The sequence below is a fragment of the Salvia miltiorrhiza genome, chromosome 2 (assembly GCF_028751815.1).
Source record: "Salvia miltiorrhiza cultivar Shanhuang (shh) chromosome 2, IMPLAD_Smil_shh, whole genome shotgun sequence".
In the NCBI taxonomy this organism is placed as follows: Eukaryota; Viridiplantae; Streptophyta; class Magnoliopsida; order Lamiales; family Lamiaceae; genus Salvia; species Salvia miltiorrhiza.
This window is the reverse complement of record NC_080388.1, coordinates 56,812,153-56,827,669: the sequence shown is the minus strand read 5'-3', so window position 1 is coordinate 56,827,669 and position 15,517 is coordinate 56,812,153. Positions and strand designations below refer to the sequence as shown.

The following is a 15,517-nucleotide window of genomic DNA, read 5'->3' as shown; positions in this document are numbered from 1 at the left end:
TCTCGCCCCCGAACCCTCATACAAATATTTTTAGACATCGTATAAATTTAGTACCCCCAAATCACAAATCCTGGATCCGCCACTGGGCAGAGGATATGCTGAATAATTTTAGTGACAAAATTAATTAATGTTAAACTTGGAAAATTATGTGTATACAAAACGTATGGTCCAAATTCGTAGTTTTCGCTAGAAAATGATATATGTTGAATTTGTAACTTTCAGTCATAAATAAAATGTGTTTACCTCCCAATCATTGTACTCCTTTCTAGTACTATATTCGAAGGAAAAAGTACTATTTGAAGAGTGAGGCTATGTTGCTTTTCAATCTATTTGAAACCAATCAGATTAATCTAATCTAACATTCGGTCTTTATAGAAATAAATACACGAACAGATTGATAAAAATAATTCGCTTCACCTTTACTGGTTTTGTTATTTTATTTTTGGGTTATTAGCCTGTAAATACGCGAACTTTTTATATTTTCTGAAATTTAACATGACTTTTATTTTTAGCCCACAAATACACGAACTTAGCATTTTTTCTGATTTTTGACATCGACATGAAAAAATTCTATTTATTGTTGAGGTGGAGGCCGAAATACATGACATGGACTACGAAATATGCACTTGAATAGAGTAATTTGATTCATTATTTTGATTAGAGAGTGAATGACATGGTATACCAGCCTTCATGTTAATAGTAAATTAGAATTTTTTTTTGTCGATGTCAAAAATCAGAAAAAATGCTAAGTTCATGTATTTGTGGGCTAAAACTAAAAGTCATGTTAAATTTCAGAAAATAGAAAAAGTTCGTGTATTTACAGGCTAATAACCCTTTATTTTTTTTCTATTGCCGTGGCCGTGGGAGGGATTTTGTAGCGCTATTTTCACTAGGTTTTGTTGGGTAAATTTCTATACTTTTATGCAATAGCTTTCCAATTATATAAAATATATAAATAAATTATACTTCTTCCGTCAATGAAATATTGTTCTAATATGTCATTTTAATTTGTCCACAAAAAATTATCTTAATTTATTTTTAATATTAAATTGTGAATTCATAGGTCACATTCTCCATTCACTAATTTAATTAACTTTTTTTATTTTTTCATTTATGGGTTTTTTTCTCCACTCAATAAATTAATAACATAATTTCTTTTAAAACTCGTATCTCCTTCCGTTACGACAATATTTCATTGACGGAGGTTGTACTATTTAAAAGATCTAATACCACGAGTCGACCACCTCGAACCTATAAAATTGTGGGTGGAATATAATAGGCGTCAGAAAATTAGAATTAAACTTTTTAAAAGATTTTTTTAGAAATAAATTGTTACGATCAAAGAAAAGCACACTCAAATTTTTTGATGTAACTCGAATCCTCGACTTACGATATCTTATCAACATATTTAACTTCATCCTCCAACCTTTTTCTTTTAGTTAATCATCACTCCTTATTACTTAGTTGTTTGTTTGCTCGTCTCGTCTACTTGCTTATCCGTTTTGTATAGCGAGTTCGTTTTCTCATCAATTAATACGCAGAAAAATTGATGGATGCTGGCAAAATAATGAAAAGACTTGTCAGTTGAGTGGCTGCATAGCTTACACAGAAAAAAAGAGGGCCGCCCGCCATCGTATATATACAATCACGTTTACCGCTAGAAGCTGACACGACTCCTTTCAGACACGCTGTCGTCTCCAAATCATCTGCCACAAACCAACCCTTTCTTCATTCAGAACCTTCCGGAACTCAGTTTGTTCCAGTGGGTTTCCATTTTCTTCAATTGAAGCTGTTTTGTTTGATTCGAAATCAACCGCAACTCATCATAGAAGTCGATTGAGCTGTGAAAGATTAATTTTTTGGAAGTGGGGTTCCATTTTCTTGAGAGGGAGTGATGAGTTTCCGGGATGAAGTGGAAGATGGGAGGGGCGATCTGCGGAAGCCATTTCTGCATACTGGGAGTTGGTATCGAATGGGTTCGAGGCAGTCTAGTTTGATGGGATCTTCTCAAGTCATTAGGGACAGCTCTATCTCAGTCTTGGCTTGCGTCTTCATCGTCGCCTTGGGCCCTATCCAGTTTGGCTTCACTGTACTACACCTGCTTCTCTCCAACTTTCTTCTCATTATCGCGTTTCGAATTGTTTGTTCAATGATTGTTTGACTGAAAAGTTGTTAGGATGTTGCAGTAGAATTCTACTTGATGGTGATTGTGTAGTTATGCTTTATTTTGATTTCAATTGGTGCTGAACCTTGGACCACCTTAATTGATTGAAACTGTGTCATTGCCGCTGTTGTGTGTTTACAGTGTGTCATATTTTGGAGATTAAATAGGGTATCTTGTATGAGAATCAAGTGGAATTTCTTGATATTGCATCCCTCTCTACATTCTGCAGCTGAGACTTAATATGCAAAGGATAGATTTAGGACTCAATAATGAACAACTAAAACTGTAGTAGAAATATTGGAAATGTCATGGATGTGATATATTCCCTGACTATGTAAGTTGGTATTGCATAGTGCTAGAGTTTTAGATTGCTTTTTATCGGCATATCCTTTTTTTTAGTTCATGGAGAGAGTCTTTGAACTAGGAATCATTTAAACTTCTGTTCCAGTATCTGTTTGTAAATATGAAACTACTGTAGAGGCTCTAAATCAGTGTCCATTCTTGGTTATGTAGTGTGGTTATTCCTCACCAACACAAAATGATATCACCAGAGATCTTAACCTTACAGTCTCACAGGTTAGTGGCAGTCTATCTTCCTATCGTGATTGTATCAATGTTTATGAATTTCGTAGAGTGATTGAAATAATTGCAACAGTTCTCCTTATTTGGTTCTTTATCAAACGTGGGAGCTATGGTTGGAGCAATAGCTAGCGGTCAAATTGCTGAGTACATTGGAAGAAAGGGGGTATGAGTTCTTCCGGCCTTAGTTATGTACTTGAGCATGAGCGTCTAAGTTTTTGTACTAATATCTTGAATTTTGGTTGACATTGTTAACGTGCAGTCTTTAATGATAGCTGCCATACCTAATATCATAGGCTGGCTAGCAATATCATTTGCCAAGGTAAGTCTCTCTTATGTTTTTGTGACAATTACTTCTCCTTTCCCTCAATGCTTTATTTCTTATCAACCTTTCCCCAATTACATTAGGACTTTTCTTTTCTCTACATGGGAAGACTTTTGGAAGGATTTGGTGTGGGTATAATCTCTTACACGGTATGAAATATGCAGTCATGTTTTTAATTTAGCAGTGGAAGAAATTATAATACGCTTATTTCCTTTTATCCATTTTCTATTTTGTTGTAGGTGCCTGTATATATAGCAGAGATAGCACCTCAAAATCTCAGAGGAGGATTAGGTTCAGTGAACCAGGTCTACTAAGCTTACAATTTCATCTTTTGCGTGAACTTATTTTACTATGAAGCAACTGAACCTAATTTCATGTTGTAGCTCTCTGTGACAATTGGGATCTTGCTATCGTATCTTTTGGGACTATTCGTGAATTGGAGAGTGCTTGCAGTTCTAGGTGATTTTCCATGGAACTTGGCCCTTTATATAGTTGATTTTCTCAAATTCTCATTATAATTTTTATGTCATGGTCATCATCTCAAACATTTTAGTTAATCCTAATTCATGTAATTTGCCAGGCAATAAATTATTGATGCATTCATTAGAGCAAAACTTTTGTGCCAATCGTTAAGATGCACTTTTGAAAACCTTTGTTGGTCCATTGTTTAAGCCAAGGCTATTTGGGACTCGCTAATCTTTCTTTCAATTCACAGGAATATTACCCTGCCTCATATTGATACCTGGCCTCTTTTTCATCCCAGAATCTCCTCGGTGGTTGGTGAGATTACAAAGATTTCCTTATTTTCCTCCCTGAGCTTTAAAACACACATGACTTACTAATGTACTTCTTCAAATGCAAACATTAGGCAAAAATGGGCATGACTGATGACTTTGAAGCTTCTCTGCAAGTACTTCGTGGTTTTGACACTGATATTTCAGTTGAAGTAAATGAAATCAAGGTTTGTCTTCTTCCATTAATCTATAATGCCCGAGGAAGAGGACATGATGTCTTACCTGCAATAGTTCTGGTAGATTTCTTAACGGTGTTAGATATCATATCACAATTTTGTGTTGCAGAGGTCCGTGGCTTCAACAAGCCGAAGAACAGCTATCCGGTTTGCAGATCTCAAAGTGAGACGATATTGGCTACCTCTGATGGTGTGTAATCCTTCACAAGGCATCTAGTATGCCTTTGTATGTCACCCCTTCTACTCTTAGAATGGCAAATCTATTATGCTCATCTTTATTGTCTGTTTCTCCTTCAGATAGGAATTGGATTACTTGTCTTCCAACAGCTATCTGGAACAAATGGTGTTATCTTCTACTCCACTACTATATTTGAGTCAGCTGGTAGGTGAACAAACATCCTCTTCCCACAGCAAAAAAATGAAGATAATGCTCTTTATCTATTGAATTCTAAATAGGTTTCTGCGCTGGAATGTCTATCATTTATCTACTGAGTCAAAGATAGTAATAGTTCAGATTTTAAGTATTGTATGCATTTCAATATCTTGATTTTTAGCAAGTGGAGTGCTCGTTAGGCTGACCATGATCTAGTTGTTGTTTATGACTTGCATTGAGTGACTTAATGATGCATCGTTCCTGGACATGGGGATTATCTTTTTCCAGACTCACTTTCAATTCATATATCTAGTTTACTATACTTTTATTTTTAGTTTCAGTTGAAGGAATTTCACATGTTTACCTTGTATAAACCAGGAATCTCGTCAAGCAATGCTGCTACAGTAGGAGTCGGCATTATTCAGGTTAAGCTTGGTCTTCTTCTTCTTCTTGGGCACCAATCCTTTTGAAAATATAAACTGATGCCTATGTTTAGGTCATTGCTACTGGAGTTTCAACATGGTTGGTGGACAAAACCGGACGCAGGGTTCTTTTACTTGTAAGTTCAATCAAATTTGTATATTTGGTCTACGATTAGTTGGATCACCTAAAAATGTTTATATTTGTTTCAGATATCCTCTTCTGGGATGGCTCTCAGTCTCCTAGTTGTTGCTGTCGCATTCTTTCTTAAGGTAGAAATAATATGTTAATATTTTATGTATAGTTAGGGAACTGGTTTTACAAACCTTGTAATATTCTCCTGATATTTGCAATCCATGCATATTCAAGGGTGCCGTAGCACATGATTCTTCACTATATGGCTTATTGGGGATCCTCTCAGTTGTCGGTGTTGTGGTATGCCTTCTTCTCAATATACAAGTTACCTATAATTCATTGAATTTTCATCTTTGTAGATTGTAAGTTTCAGTTTGTTCAACTGACCTCTTTGCTGTAGTGCATGATTATCGCTTTTTCACTTGGAATGGGGCCCATTCCCTGGCTTATAATGTCCGAGGTACTGTCTTATTTTCTCCCAATTCTCCATGTTATGAGATGTTGTGTTTTTATATAAAAAATATGCCATACAAACAAACAGCTTGGAAATTCCATGTGTTTTGTTCCCACCTCTTTTTTTGTGGTGACAAAATTGAAAGTTGAATGTTTAAAATGAAGATCCAAAGGTTTGATTTCTAAGGTTGGCATCTGATACCAATTTAGTTAAGTTAGTCAGTTTTATGTTTCTTGATTGATATATTTGGTGTCTCAGATTCTTCCACCTAAAATCAAAGGCCTAGCTGGAAGTGTGGCGACTTTGTTAAACTGGTTCGTTTCGTGGGTCGTTACCATGACAGCACCATTGCTACTAGATTGGAGCAGCGGAGGTTCGTATTTATATTCACACCTTTTCTAGTTCTATACTTTTCCAAACTCAAACAATCAGGGTGGCTTATTATCAAAGATAGTCAAACATAGATGCACAGTTAGCCATTAGCAGCATCGCGATTCTTTTGATCTGATAAAATGTGGGCATCTTTACAGGAACTTTCACATTTTACGCATCCATGTGTGTCGCCACAGTGACATTTGTGGCGATTTGGGTGCCGGAAACAAAGGGCAAAACGTTAGAGGAAATCCAGAACTCCTTCAGATGAGACTCTGTTCTATTTATGCACTTGTATTTCAGTATCAGAGCCCTTTTTGTGCTACTTAATTACCATGTTTATTTGCGAGATGCATTTTATAATAAAATCTATCTTCAAGTTTGTATGCTGAATATTTAATGTTCTTTTCAATAAAATACATTTTTTTATATAAGAGGGATCAATAAAATACATAATTAAGAGGTGCATTTGTAATATATCTTGTGAGATATACTTGATTGCTATTTTGTTATTGAGAATCCAAACTATCCGTGTTTAATGAAGGCTAGTTTCAATTATAAGCTAACTTGTTTGCTATTGGCCCAAGAGTAGAGAGTATATATGCAATAACTTATATACTACTGCAACAATTTTAATATGCTTTCTTTAAATGGTTGAAAAATTATGACAACCTTTCTTGGTAGGGATGTATGCTTTTGGGTCCAAATGACAAGCGAATGATTGCCTGTGGAGTTTACAAATATCATGTGAAATTATATTAATCCGTCTCTCAAATAGCTTTTTATTCATTTTAAGACACTATTTCATTATTATTTATTAATAATAATAGTATAATATTTTTTCACTATTTTTAATATATTCAATAACTTTGTCTTAAAACTCGTGTTTCTCTATCCTTGAAAGTTATTTGAAGGGCGAAAGGAATATGATATTTTAGACGTGACGTGCAACATCAAAAATCAATTTTAGTAAAATAGCCAAAAATGAAACTTTAGTGTACATTGGAAAAAAATTTAAACATGGCAGGCATCATCAAATCAATCAAAATATTATACTGTCTTCGTCTTTTAAGAGTGCACCTCACTTATGTGTGGCAGAATTATGTATAAATTGATTAAGTGGATATAAAAAGTAAGACTTGTGATAAAAATATAAAAAAGTTGAACACTTTTAAGGAATGGATGGAGATTTATTTTAAAGTAATTATTTTTTTGGGAAATGATAAACGCACATAATATGTGCGCACATAATTGGATATTTACGTCATTTTATATATTTTTATGAATTATAGAATTAATTCTATTTTAGTTGAATTTACAATTTACGTAATCACCCCCAACAATAATTAAGGAATGAATTGCATATAATCTTTGCACAATAATAAAATATTGTTTCCTTCAATTAAGCGAACCAATTCCACTCATAAAATCATTATTGTGATTTGTGACGCTCGATTATATTTAGCAAATCATCTACCTTTCTTTTGCACTACATACATATACATGACTGTTAGTCAAATTGTACTCGTGACGAACACCGATTAGGTGGATGCCAAATAATTGGATGGTTAATTTAATTGTATCTTTTTGAATGATAATAAGTAATAGAAAATTGAAGGAATAATAATAATAATAATAATAATAATAATAATAATAATAATAATAATAATAATAATAATAATAATGATTAAGTAAATATCCCAACTTATTATTATTATTATTATTATTATTATTATAAAGAAAACCTAGTGAAATGAGATTATTGTAGCAATAGTGATTTTATCAACCAATGATTGTAGTTTATATTGAGTGACAAATTATAATACGCAATATTTTTTAAATATTATAATAAATTAGATGAGATTATTATTAATACATAATTTATAGTAATTTAAAAAGTGTGCTAACAGACACCAGTTAAAAAACTGTTTTATTGTTACGATGTCTCCTTGTTCTTTATTGAGCTGTAGTATAAATTATTTACGTCCAAAATCACTGCAATGATTTTTTGTTTTTTAATTTTTTAACCCATAGGTCCTACTCTGATGTCATTAACTCTTACTTTTTCTACGAGCTCTTAGTGGAAAAATCGATCACGCAAATTGGAAAATATTGTTCCCAAACACGAAATATGAACTGCAAACAGAGAAAACATGTAATTCAGCATCGGTACAAGACGCCAAAAGAACTAGTAAAACACTGCAGAAATAGCAAGCAATAAATCACCAAATTTTGATTAAAGGTAAGCTCTGTGGTGGATGCCATATACTTTTATTTTGATTAAAGGTAAGCTCTATGGTGGCTGCCATATAATTTTAGAGGCGTTACTTTGTATGATTGATAAAATGAATGATTGAGTATTTTTATTTTTAAGAGTATAATTACTCTAATATCATCTTTTTGATGGAATAAAACTCAAATAAAATTAACTTAAATGATAAAAATAATCAAACATTTTAAAATATCTCAAAATTTTAATTTAATAAAATAAATAAAAATTAATTTTATTATTTTTATCTATTAAAACTAATCATTCAAAGTAAACTTCTTGTTACGTGATAAATCAAAACAAATCCCTCCGTCAACACATGAGAAAATCTACATATGTTGAAAAGCGAATCAATGATTTGCACGCAATTTAAAATTGATTTGAATGATAATTTTGTGATTTCTTAAAAACAATTAATTGTATATTGTAGTGGGTCCCAGTTGAACTTAACGGATTACGAGATTTCAAAAAAGAATTCCTGAATTTAAGATATACTTTTTTTTTTAGAGCAATTTAAGATATACTTATGTATACGGCTATGATTACTATTTGGACTTTGGAGATGGGTTCCTTCGCTGGTATTCGCAATTAATCAAAAAATAATAATCCACAAAGATATTATAAGGTTAAATATCTAGAGATTGGTCCCTTCACCGGTTTTCGCAATCAATCAAGAAAAATAATTTGCCACATAAAAAAAGGTTAAGTACCTGGAGATTGATGCCTTGAGCGGTATTCGCAATCAATCAAGATAAACAATACACAAATAGATATTAAAATCTGGAGTGGAGATTGGTTTTCTCAATCAGATGAGATCACTAGTGGCTTGAGCACAAATTTGTCAAACACTCATCAAATTAAAAAATGAAAATGATAAAATCAATGAAAGAAGGGATTAGGAGAGAGAATAATATCTGTCCAGAAGAGTGAAGAGGCAAAAATGAAGGGAAGGCGGCCCCCCCAACTCCACAAGTTAAAAACAAACGCCACATGAATGATTGTCGAATCCAAGGCCTCACATGCCAAGACAGCCACATTCCGGCCAATGTACATTCCCTCAACCATAATATTACTTACTGGGTGCCAGCTACAAAGTTAAGCCATGTCCCCTGAGATATATACATCACCTCTTGTCAACGGGCTGATATTGCCCGCTTACACATACACCAAGCAATGTGGATTGAAAACAAGTGACGTTTCACAAATCAAGAATTGGAAACAGATCATCACAATGATAGTCTCCCTGGACTAATCAAAACTCAACTTGATGCCTCAGTTGCAATTGAATGATGAAACATTCAAGCAGATGAGATCAAGAAATTACAAAAATGGAGTAGCTTTGAATTGATATATTCTCAAAGAGCTACATTCGACAACATATGTGATCAAGTTATTCTTCCCTAATTATCACCATCAATAACAAGCCCAAATTATCACAAGAAGAGAAACAGAGTACAAAAGAGCAATAGATGGACAATGTATGTAAAGAGTCAAATAGATGCTCTAATCTGCTAAGAAACTACCTTCACAGGGTACCTGTCGATGCAGTCGTCCCAAGGCCCGTTTTTAGAGGGCCTGACGCTACGCAGCGCCTGCCAAACAGCGCTATTACACTTGAAACCACTCCCAAAAGCAATCTGCCACACTCTGTGTCCACGGCGCATCCTTCCCTTGGCCTCAATGTAGGCGAGCTCGTACCAAATGGAGCTCGAGGAAGTGTTCCCAAAGCGATGGAGAGTCATCCTCGAGGCTTCAACATGGACAGGCAGCAGCTGCAGGTTCCTCTCAAGCTCATCAATCACAGCTCTCCCTCCCGCGTGTATGCAGAAATGATCAAACGCCAGCTTGAAATCCGGGATGTAAGGCTTCACGTTCTTCTTGAACAGCTTCTTTATCACCAACGTGGCAAAGAACAGCAGCTGCTCGCTTATAGGCAGCACCAGAGGCCCCAATGTGGTGATGTTCGTCTTGAGGGCACCACCGGCAATGGCCATGAGGTCTTTCGACAAGGAAACCCCAATCTTGCCAACATCATCCTGCTCTTGATAGACACAGCGAAACGCCTTATCATCAGCGCCTTTATGCGTCCTCACCACGTGAACGAGCTTGTACTTGGCCCTCCGCCGATCCTTGGACTTATTCGAGAGCAGCACCGCCGCGCCTCCCACTCTGAACAAGCAATTCGGGATCAGCATCGATTTCTTGTTACCGAAATACCAATTCTGCGTGATGTTCTCGGTGCTGACCACGATGGCGTAGGTATTCCGGTGGACCTGCAGCATATCCTTGGCCAAATCGATGGCAATCACGCCAGCGCTGCACCCCATTCCCCCAAGATTGAAGCTCTTGATATTCCCCCTCAATTTGTACTTGTTCACAATCATAGCAGACAACGACGGCGTTGGATTGAACAGGCTGCAATTGACAACCAAAACCCCAATTTCCTTGGGCTTGACACTAGTGTTGGCGAACAATTTGTCGAGCGCGCCGTACATGACCTCCTCCGCCTCCTCCCGCGCCGCCTGCATCGACGGCTGCGGCGGGATGGAATGCATCGCCTCCGGCACGTAGGTCTCGTCGCCGAGGCCCGACCTCTCGAGGATCTTCCGCTGGAATTCGAGCGACGATTCGTCGAAATCGCCGGTTAATCGAGAATGCTTCATGAAGCGGTCGTAGGGCGCCTTGAGGCTGTCCGGCGCGCGGTAGCAGGAGTAGTCGACGAGGTAAACGGGTCGGGGGCGGGTCATGATGTAGACGGTGGATCCGAAGACGAGGAAGGCGGAGCAGGTGATGACCGAGACGAGATTGTATTGCAGATGCAGCCACAGCTGCCGCACGTCATCGGGATTCATCTGCGACGCCTCAATGATGATGATGACCATGATTGGGACCAGACACAGCGTTATCAAATGAGAGATCAAGTAATGGTAGCCCAGCTTCACGTACTTCAAGTTCACACTCTGCAGGAAGTCCGGCAGCCGCCGCGCCGGGTGGATCCGGACACCGACGGTGGCGCCGCTCGCTTGCGCTGCCGCGGCGCCCTCTCCCCCTCCGGCCATAGGCTCTTAGATTCAAAAATTTGATGAGAGAGAATTGCGAGGCGGAGGAGGAGAGAGATAGAGAGAGTGAGAGAGAGAGGGGGGGAGAGAGAGGAGTTTAATGGACTTTTGTGAGTGGAATAATACTACAAATTGTGTGATGGAATTGGACGCTGATTGATTGCAGCTGGGTCTCGAATTCATGCGGGGAGGAATTCTATTTTTTTTTGCCCTTTTTCGGTTTCTTTTGTTGCTCGAAAACTGATGTAAATGTGTAGTTTGATCTGGTAAAATTTATAAGTAGATGGGATGAACTGTTTGCCTATATATATGGACTATAGATATATACATGTCTAGATGCTACATTTGCTACTGTTTTTCAATATGAGAGGAGAGAATTGGATCGTCTTTAATTTATCTCCATATTTATCAAAGAAAAGAATTCGGATCGTCATTTATCAATTTCGAAAGTTTCCTTCCAAAAATAAGATTAAAAGAAAAGGTAAAGACTTTCACAGTTCTAGAATAAAACGTTGGTACATACTACACGTAACACATATGCCGTTCTCGAAATCGATAAAGAAAAAAACACATGTTGAAAGGGTACACATATTTTAGGCCATGAACAATGACACGTAATCTTAGGGTTCTATGTACAAATGTATTTAGTGCTAATAAACAAAAGAGGTTATGGCATAAAAATACACTAACATCAAAAAAAATTGTACTCCATTTGTCTCATTTATTTTCAGATATTTTTTTTTGCATCTCACTTATCTTGAGACATTTCCTTAAAGCATTCAGGGCCGGTCCTGTATTTCACAGGGCCCTAAGCAAAAATTAAAAAATGGGCCCTTATGAAAAAAAATTATATTGACGAAACAACAATAATATATTAACATAAACTTTTTCAACCAATCATTCGAAAGAGTTTTCAATCAAAAGAGAAGAAAATATATAAGTTAATAAAGAATTCAACATTAACAATATGGTCTGAATGAAGAAAAGAACTTTCATAAGACGAAGCTATGTAAATAAATACCTTATAATATGGTTCACCATAGCAGCAATATTGAATGCAATCTGTCCCCACAATATCTAACCAAAACACAATTTAATTTCTTGTATATCTAGCAAGGATAAAAAGGACAAAAATATTAGGATTTGAGAAAAAATAAATAATACTATGAAATATTGATAGAACATACAACAAAAATTAGTTCAAAATAGGGATAAGTTTCTTACTTTATCTAAATATAACACGTCTTGCATTTTTAGAGACAGATGTATTTATCAAGTTTGTGTAATCTAACTGATCAACCAATTTTCTTTCAATTGATAACATAGCAAACCCATTCAACATGTCTTGCGACATAGTTGATCGTAGATAAATTTTTTGATTCACTTTTTTTTAGAATGTATTTTCAGTTACTGCATTTATTTTTGGAATACTATTTGACAAAAATAATTTTTATATATACTATATATATATAAAAAAAAAAAATTGGGCCCCCAAAAATTTGGGGCCCTATGCGGCAGCATGTTGAGCATGCCCTCAGGTACGGGCCTGAAAGCATTTATGGTCCTTGGCACTTAGAGGTGGCGCTAATTGGTGGCTTCACCTTAGCGCCACCCATCTCCATTGCATTGGCGCTATAAGCGGCACTATAATTTTTTTTTCTTCATTTTATCCAATTTTTACACTTCTATTTTGAAATTCAACATTTCATTTAAAATTAAATATTTAACATTTCATTAAATAAAATAAAATAAAAATTATATAAATAAAAACAAAAATTACATTCAACATTTCTCCATTACTTGAGATAATTTTTTTGAGAAGAAATTGAGAAGAGAAATGCTTGAGAATGTAGAGAGAGATGTGTTGAATGTGGAAAAGAATGAGAAATAAGTATTTATGGGGAAATAAAATAATTTAAAAAGAAAAAAGGAAAAGGACCGTTCGCAGCCAACAGTAAAGAAAAAAACATCTCAAACGGTCGAATTTCAAAAAAGAAAATTTCTTCTTATTATTATTATTAATGGCGCGTGTACGAACGCCCACCCCCCTCTTCATGCCTCGGCATGATGGACCGTGCCGTGATCGAGCCAAGACGGCACTCCAGCCCGTCACCCATCTCATGGTGCCAGCTTGAGCTGACGCTTCACGTCAGGGCTAAAGATGCTTTTATTTTACAAAAGTTTTACCATTTATTAACATTTTTCACTTTTTCACCTACACACAAAACACTACTTTCTTAATTTTCATGTAAAAAAAAAGTCTCAAGATAACCGGAACTGAGAGAGTATTTTTTATCTGAACTTTTAATTAAGTAAAATAATACATAAATTTATATTTTAAGTGCAATTTTCACCCGAATTTGACTTTCGGCGAAATTAGGACTTAGTTGGCAGTCGAAAGTTCACCTGATATTGGTTTAACTTATGATGATGAAAAGTACTTTGAAGCTCGGGGGTCTAAGAACGCAAAAATTAATATGTTTGACTCAATTTCAACTGGCAACTAAGCTCTAATTTCGTCGAAAGTCAAACTTAGGTGAAAACTGTAACAAAAAAATCAATTCATATATTTTTTAGCTTAATTAAAAGTTTATGTGGAAATTATAAATTTTTCCAAATTCGTGTATTTTTTTTTTTGTCATAACCCCTAAATAAAAATGCCTATTTAGTTAAGTGATAATGATAAAAATATTAATTTTATGTCCAAATTTGGGTGAATGACCAAATATATTCTTAGATATTGGTGAATTGCTTTTGTCACGAGAAATTCGCATAGCATCCATATCTCAAGAGTCCTTTTGGGGCTTTTTAGAGGGTGGAATCCATTTAAAAGCAACCACTTCCTACTAATGGTCTTTAAAATGGTTTCTAAAATTTTATTTCCACTTCATTTAAAATAATATCTTGTATATAAAATTGAATATTTTATTAAATTTAAAATTTCAATATTATTAATATTAAAATAAAATACAATAATTAAAAAATATTAAAATAATTAAAATAAAATTACATTAAAAAAATTAGTTCCATCATCGACGATTATTTACTTCCTCAACGAGTTTCATGTGCAAAGTCAATTCATCTGCATCCATTTTCAATTTGTCCGCATGGACAATTTGAAAGACAAGGGGTTCACGTTAAGTGTGGCTAAAGAGCTCGATGTCTTTTACGACCCGGACCATTGAGATTATATATGCTTTAGTCAAGATGGACTTTGATTAAAATCAATATATATATATATATATATATATATATAGGGAAGGGATCAAAAAAGAAAGCTAAATGTAAGAAGAATAAGGAATGAATCTCGGCCCTTTAAATCTGCCAATCCAACGGCTCTTGACTTTCTTAATAATCTGAATTAATAACTCACTAAAAGGATAGATTTGTCATAACATATTTAAGTGATCCGAAAATATCTTTAAATAATATGGCAAGATTTGATTATTTCCTTAATCTTAGCAAAACCACAATCCTTAGTGATCCGAAATTTTTTATTTGTTCAAATTATTTTAATGTGTATTCACAAATTAATATTATGTGAATAAATTAATATCACCTAATTTATATTTTTATTAGTCCAGTAATTAATTATTCATAATTTAACTGTTAATCGCTCAAATAAAATTAGTAATTCATGTAGCATTTTATTTTTTTCATTATTTCAAAACCTGTACATATTAATTTAGTTCTTTGTGTGATAATAAATAATTACTAGTGTGTAACCCGTCGAAATTCGACGGGAATTATTTGATGTTATAATTTATAAAAAAAAAGTGCACATTATTTCATAATATATTTATAAATGATAAATATTATTCAATAAAATAAGTGTTAACATGACATAAGTCGACGTTATATATCAAACTAAAGTGAACCCTAACATGACTTAGCAAAACATATATACAAAAAATACGAAATGAACTTGAAAAATAATGTATTATACTGTAAGAATTGTGTGACAAAAAAGAAGAAGATAAATAACAAATCCCATTGGAACAACTAAAAAAAATATTAGTCTGTAACCCGTGGAATTTCGATGGGAATTATTTGATGTTATTATTTATAAAAAAAAAATGTAGAAATTGTTTCATAATATATTTATAAATTACGGAGATCATTATAAAAAAAATATTAACATGTCATGTCAAACTATTATACTAATAAAAAATGTCTACATACATGTAAAATTAAAATAAAAAAGGTTTTTATAAAAGACATTCATTCACCCTTTTTATTCCACCTATTTTACCTGCAAAAAAATTCATAAAAATGAACAATATTTTTAAAATTTAATAGTAAAATCATTTCAATATTAATCATAGAAAGTCGATTATCCCTATAGCATAACATAAAAAATAAAATAGAAAAACAATATTCAAAATTACCTCACAACA

General features: G+C 34.3%; 2 protein-coding genes across 2 annotated transcripts; one reads left to right on the top strand and one right to left on the bottom strand.

The window, feature by feature from the left end:
- Nucleotides 1-1,252: 1,252 nt before the first annotated feature.
- On the top strand, nucleotides 1,253-6,226 carry LOC131010530 (sugar transporter ERD6-like 6). The gene is made up of 18 exons (XM_057938091.1): nucleotides 1,253-2,089; nucleotides 2,678-2,740; nucleotides 2,820-2,909; nucleotides 3,006-3,065; nucleotides 3,152-3,217; nucleotides 3,308-3,373; nucleotides 3,452-3,527; nucleotides 3,784-3,848; nucleotides 3,937-4,029; nucleotides 4,148-4,228; nucleotides 4,336-4,420; nucleotides 4,790-4,836; nucleotides 4,908-4,970; nucleotides 5,044-5,103; nucleotides 5,201-5,266; nucleotides 5,367-5,426; nucleotides 5,679-5,793; nucleotides 5,951-6,226. The coding sequence occupies exons 1-18, from the start codon at nucleotides 1,895-1,897 to the stop codon at nucleotides 6,061-6,063; spliced, it is 1,464 nt and encodes a 487-aa protein (XP_057794074.1). The 5' UTR covers nucleotides 1,253-1,894; the 3' UTR covers nucleotides 6,064-6,226.
- A 3,155-nt stretch (nucleotides 6,227-9,381) lies between these two features.
- Nucleotides 9,382-11,560, bottom strand: LOC131010528 (3-ketoacyl-CoA synthase 4-like). The gene has a single exon (XM_057938090.1). It carries the CDS (start codon nucleotides 11,118-11,120, stop codon nucleotides 9,573-9,575), a length of 1,548 nt encoding a protein of 515 aa, XP_057794073.1. The 5' UTR covers nucleotides 11,121-11,560; the 3' UTR covers nucleotides 9,382-9,572.
- Nucleotides 11,561-15,517: the final 3,957 nt, after the last annotated feature.

What these genes read in the sequence shown, in the direction of transcription:
- LOC131010530 (XM_057938091.1), top strand. Translation starts at nt 1,895, where the DNA reads ATGAGTTTCCGGGATGAAGTGGAAGATGGGAGGGGCGATCTGCGGAAG. An exon ending in TAGCAATATCATTTGCCAAG is followed by an intron (nt 3,066 to 3,151) that starts GTAAGTCTCTCT and finishes CAATTACATTAG; the next exon opens with GACTTTTCTTTTCTCTACAT. An exon ending in CAGAATCTCCTCGGTGGTTG is followed by an intron (nt 3,849 to 3,936) that starts GTGAGATTACAA and finishes TGCAAACATTAG; the next exon opens with GCAAAAATGGGCATGACTGA.
- LOC131010528 (XM_057938090.1), bottom strand. Translation starts at nt 11,120, where the DNA reads ATGGCCGGAGGGGGAGAGGGCGCCGCGGCAGCGCAAGCGAGCGGCGCC.